The sequence below is a fragment of the Brassica napus genome, chromosome A10, assembly GCF_020379485.1.
Source record: "Brassica napus cultivar Da-Ae chromosome A10, Da-Ae, whole genome shotgun sequence".
Classification (NCBI taxonomy): Eukaryota; Viridiplantae; Streptophyta; class Magnoliopsida; order Brassicales; family Brassicaceae; genus Brassica; species Brassica napus.
The window spans coordinates 12588061-12593992 of NC_063443.1; the positions used below are offsets into that span (position 1 = coordinate 12588061).

The 5932-nt window shown below is 25.4% G+C and overlaps 1 protein-coding gene across 1 annotated transcript; it reads left to right on the forward strand.

The window, feature by feature from the left end:
- Window positions 1-3120: 3120 nt before the first annotated feature.
- On the forward strand, window positions 3121-5632 carry LOC106370798 (agamous-like MADS-box protein AGL62). Its single transcript, XM_013810783.3, has 2 exons — window positions 3121-4598; window positions 4951-5632. Exons 1-2 carry the CDS (start codon window positions 4275-4277, stop codon window positions 5464-5466), a joined length of 840 nt encoding a protein of 279 aa, XP_013666237.2. The 5' UTR covers window positions 3121-4274; the 3' UTR covers window positions 5467-5632.
- Window positions 5633-5932: the final 300 nt, after the last annotated feature.

The following is a 5932-nucleotide window of genomic DNA, read 5'->3' on the forward strand; positions in this document are numbered from 1 at the left end:
AAATAAGTTTTCATCATGCTTCTGGCCAAAGCCAGAATTATTGGTTAATTTGTTTATGTTTTCATCATTTCTCTTTCAAATCTACGGCAACTGTTTTAAAAAGTAATTTGTTTATGTTTTTGTTGGTTAATAATTCAGGTACAATATATCTGTATTTATTCAACACATTACTAATACTGATCTACGTGAAGATATGCCTCTTTGATAAACAAATATTTCTTTTTATTTGTAAGAGCCACATTTATTTAACAAAAGGTCATGAAAACAAATCTTTAAAATAATAATCTTCTTTAAAAAGTAATTTACTGAATTATAATAAAATTAATAATTATTTATAACTAGTAAATTTGGTTAAATTTATATAAAGTTTACAATACAAAATATTAATTAAGACATTATAGTGTATATCAAAGGTTATGAGAAGTATTTATTTACTTACTAAATAAATATTTATAATTGACTGATTATATAGATTCGTTGAATAATTAATATATGCTATTAATTTTAAAGAGAAAAATACAATGGAACAATAGTAGGTTCATATACTTCTTGAAATATATTAAATTGAAATGCAAAAAATAAATTGGCGTATTGGTCTTTTAAAAAATGAGAGTAAAATAATAATTATAAAAAAAATATAAATACATTTTATTTAGTTTTTTGAGTTAAAATATTATGTGTATTTCCCTGTGAATATAAACTTAAATATATTTTAAAATACAGCCATTAATTTTTATAATATTTTGTTTTGGTGTTTTTATTTTTATTTTAAAATAAATTTATATTAGTTTAATTTTAGTGATACTTATGATATTTTTACTTTATTTGTTTCTAAAAATATTTTATCATTAATGATTTATTTGAATCTAAAAACAAAAACCAAAATATAATCACCAATCAAGTTTTTCAAAAAGCTAAAATCTACAGCAAAATCAAAATCAAAAACAAAAAACTAAAATCTAAAAACTAAAAACCAAAAACTACAATCTAAAAACCAAATAAACAATCATCACCTAATTACACTCGGGTTCTAGTCTTTACAGTAAATTTAACATTTTCACAACTTGTATTTTTATCTTGCCCATAGCCAATAATACTCAGTAGTCAATTTTTGGGTCAGATTCAGATCATATCTTTCTATACTTTCTTTTGGAACTTTTTTAAAAGTACATCTTTTATAATACCACTTTTAACATTTCTGTTAGTTAATTACTATTTCCAAAAACTACAATTAAACTAAATAGAAATTAACCAAACTATCTTTAGCCTGAAAATCTTAAAACATAAAAAACAAATCGTCTTTGCCTCCATTTTTGTTTCGAGGAAGGGCCTCCACTGCAAGAAGAAAATGTCATAGCAAACAAAACTATTTCACACGTAATTTCTTCTTTCAAATTTCAGATTCAACAAATATATATGATAAATGATTTCAAATAACCTCAAAACAAGTTTTTGTTCCCAAACTATTTTTCAGAAATCAAAATGATCAAAATAAGTTTTATTATAGATGTAAATAACAATTATACATCTCCTCTACAGATATATAGAAACTTAATATTTTTTTTTAATTTTTAAAAAAAAAAATTGAATTTTTTTTTATCAATTCTTATTTCCTAAACTGTTTTTCAAATTTTTGTGAAAACATTTTTTCTTTTCCAAAATTATTTTCAGGAAAAAATGATCTTAAAAGTGTTGGAATACAATTCTAAATATGTATGATACCTATTCAATTTGAGTTTACAAAGGCCTTTATGAATAAGTATAAAATCTTCCTAAAATATAGGAAAATATTGATAAACATGTATAATATCTTCATAAAATTTAGATTTTTTTTATAAATGTGTATTTAGGAAAACCTTCATTAATATATATTTATGAATATTTTACTGAATTAGAATTATATGCAAATTTAGGAATAAATTCCAAAAATATAAGTATAAGTTATATTCAAAAAATATGTTTACAAATTTATGAAATTATTCATTAATTTATATTTTTTTTACAAAGTCAGGAAGATATCATCACGTTTAAGAAGGTCTCTAACTCTCTATAAATATATGTTTTTTAAACTTGTTCTAAAAAAAATCAAAAAAAAATATTTCGATTTTTATATTTTGTATTTTTAATATTTAATATTTTAATTTATTTATATTTATCTAATAAATAATAAATTAAAATTATAAATGAGTATAAATATATCATTTATACCTTTAATGAAACATATTTGGTCAATTTGATTTTTTTGGGGACTATTTAGGGGGAAAAAGCTAAAAAGAAACTATTTAAGAGATTTTCCCAATATATATCTTACTTTTTATTAATTTTAGTTTTATAACCTTTGAATCTATCTTTCTAATTAAAATCTGCACAATTTATGGTTGCTTGATTTTTGAGATAAGATCTAAGATAGTTTATGTGTTATTTTGATTTTTCTTATGTAATTGCTGATATTTTTTTATTTTACTGTGATTTTGGAGAAGATAATACAATAGAAAAGCTTTAGTTCAACATTTTATATAGTTAGTTTCTAAATACATATAGAATACTTGCAATATAGTTTATAAACAAGACCATATAAATGATGTATAAAGTCTATACATAAAACCAAAATATGTTTATGCAATCTTATAATATTTTATATACAAACATTTCTTATAAAACCTTATAAACATAAATATAATGGTTTATCATATCTTATAAATGAGTTTATAAAGTCTTAGGAAATTGTGTGAAAGTGTTATACAATCTTATTAAAGTCTTATAAACATTCTAAAACTTTAAAAACCGATTTATAAAATTTTATATGTGTGATTATAAATCTTATATACAACCATATATGTGTATATTATAAAAAATTAAGAGAAGAAGTAGACTGACTGAATTGAGATTCAAAGTATAAATAATTTAAAGGGTTTACAATATTGTATTACACATAATTTACTAATCTATACTTTATGAAAATGTTCTATTATAGGGCACACAAATCATTTATAATAAGTTATAAATCTAGCTAAGTTGATCTCAAATTATCTTATAAGAAATTAAGTCGATTATAAACTTTGTAAATCCATACAAGATGTTATAAATCTTATGAAACCTTATAGATGTATTACATAAAAGCAGAAACATATTGATGTACTACAGTAGCTATGGATCGTGATACTGAAAGCAATAGAAGAAGGTCGCATAGTGTTGTCTTCTTTAACAATCAGATGAAGGAACCAACTACTTTAAAAAGCTCATCTTCTTCTGAGGACACATGAGTTGTTATGTCTTCATAATTGGTCTGCACCGTAGCTCATAAAAAGGAAGGGACTTTGGTGAGGTCCTGATCAATATTAGATTGAACAACCATATGCGTTGAAGACCACGTTTACAACAGAGGTAAGAACATCCTGACAAGAAATTAGATTTAAATTATCAAAAAAAAAAAGAAACTAGACTTAAACTTGAGAGGACATAATCTACCTAACTAGACTAAAACGTTTTCCGACCATGCACGTGGGTTATGTTCCTACGTTAAATAGCAAACATCTTATTGCTTATAACCTTAAACAGAAATTCAACATAGTTCTTATGGCTTGTAGCCCATTCTATACGTTGATACTTTTCACTTATCTCGCTCAAATCATCAAGTATAGTTTAGTTTTTCCAAAGTACACGATGTTAATCAAGTTTTGGTGAGATAACATGGCAGATTCAGGAAAATTCCCTCTACTTTCATATAGTAGATTGGTTTCTATTAGTGATACAAAAAATATATTGTATAATGGAATACAGTTGGTTAATATGTTATTATATATGTAGTATTGATGAATATAAATGCAAAATAACTTAATTTTTGAGTTTAAATGTTTTTGTAAGAATACTAGTTTTTTGTCAATTGATACATTTAAAAGTACTCTAAATTTATTGATATTTCTTACACCATCATATATGTCAATTTATTTAGAAAGAAATTTTTATCATTTAACAAATACGGAAATATCACATATAATGAGGTGGCGGATTTTGTTACATTGTACCAAGTGAAATGAAAATACTATAGTCAAATAAATATACATTTCATACCTTATACAATGGAATATAAAGATATTGCAATATCTCAAATTGGAAAAAAATAATATTTAATCATAGAATATAATATTTTAGATTTGATATTACTCTTAGATAACTCTTAATATTAATTGTTGGTATGTAATATTTTGATATAAATAAATGAAAGTTGCAAGGTAAACATCGATTCATATTTTCTTTTCCAAATACCAAAAAACATGGCAAAAAAAAGTAAAGGTCGCCAGAGGATCACAATGGCCAAGATGGAAAATGAGAGTAACCTTCAAGTTACTTTTTCGAAAAGAAGATCCGGCCTTTTCAAAAAAGCTAGTGAGCTTAATACACTTTGTGGTGCAGATATCGCCATTGTTGTGTTCTCACCTGGTGGAAAAGTCTATTCTTTTGGTCATCCAAGTGTGGAGATCGTGCTTAACCGGTTCAAAAATATCAACCAGCCAACTCTTAACCAAAACAACAACATGCGACTTAATGAAGCGCGTCCGAATGATGCCATTCGGGTTATGAACGACTTTCTTACTCAGGTGACTTTTATCATATTATTCAATATATTATTATGTTTTATATAAATGACAAAAACCCTAATGTTGAGTTCAAATATTTTTAATATTTATGTACATGTTAGTTTTCACAAATAACTAATATAATATACAGTAAAGTTATGTGTGTTTCTCTGTATATAAAATATATTCGTGTACTGGCGTGTAATAATGTAGAAATTAATGTCATATTATATATATATTGATATATGTAGACAGTGTTATCTAATTCTCTTAATATAAACATACAAGTTTATTTTGGAGGAATTAATATGAGATGCTACCAAATATATTATTTTGAACATTTATTTGAAAATAAATTATTTAATATTTGCAGGTGATGAATGATTTGGAATTAGCAAAAAAGAAAAATGAAGAATTAAAAAAAATGAGAAAAAACTCGAAAATGCCTGTGAATTGGTGGGAAGATCCCGTTGAAGAACTTGACTTAGCTCATGCCAAAGAGTTTAAAAGTTTACTGGAAAAGTTGAAAAGTTATGTTACAGAGGAGGCCTCCAAACATTTCCAAGCAATCTTTCCTCAGCCAAACTTCTATGGCGGAAGTTCCAGTGGTGCTCCTTTTAGGGATGGTGGTTATATCAGCCCTAATTTGGACCCGAGTGAAAGAAGAATGTTCAACATGAATGCATACTACAACCAGAACATGTATCCTCCTAATTATCCATTACCGTATGGAAACAATAATTATGCGGGAGGATTTGTTCCAGAATACAATTTAAACTACATGCATGGGTTTAATCAGTACCGGAACCAAAACCAAAATCTGAGTTTTAAAGAAGAAGGCATCTCCGAGAATGAATGCCATCAAGATGGCCCTCCTCCTCATCTTTGATCTGATTGTGACTGATCGTTTCTATATGATCCAGTGGAGTATCTAGACAAAAAAATGTTTTATCCTCATTTCTTCTTAGTATGTTGTGTTTTTCTCCTTTATGTTGTATTTTTCTCAGATTTGGTGTCTTTTGTTTTCAATAAAAACAGATTTATTTTTCTCAAAATACACATGAAAATTTATCGTGAAAAGATACCAAGTATAAATAAATTGTCTTACATTGTCTTTTGTATCCAAGGAAATGTATAATAGATACTACACTATTTTATAAGAATATAAAGACTATAAAATTCAATGAAATAATATTAAAGAAAATATAATAGATGAAAGCAAAATCCTCCATATTTTTCATGATCCTTAAAAACACGCAGATTCCATATCAAACAAACTTAAGAGTACCCAGAATCCTCCATTGTGATATAGAATATATACAACCTTTACTCAGAAAAGACTGGCTTTGCTTGGT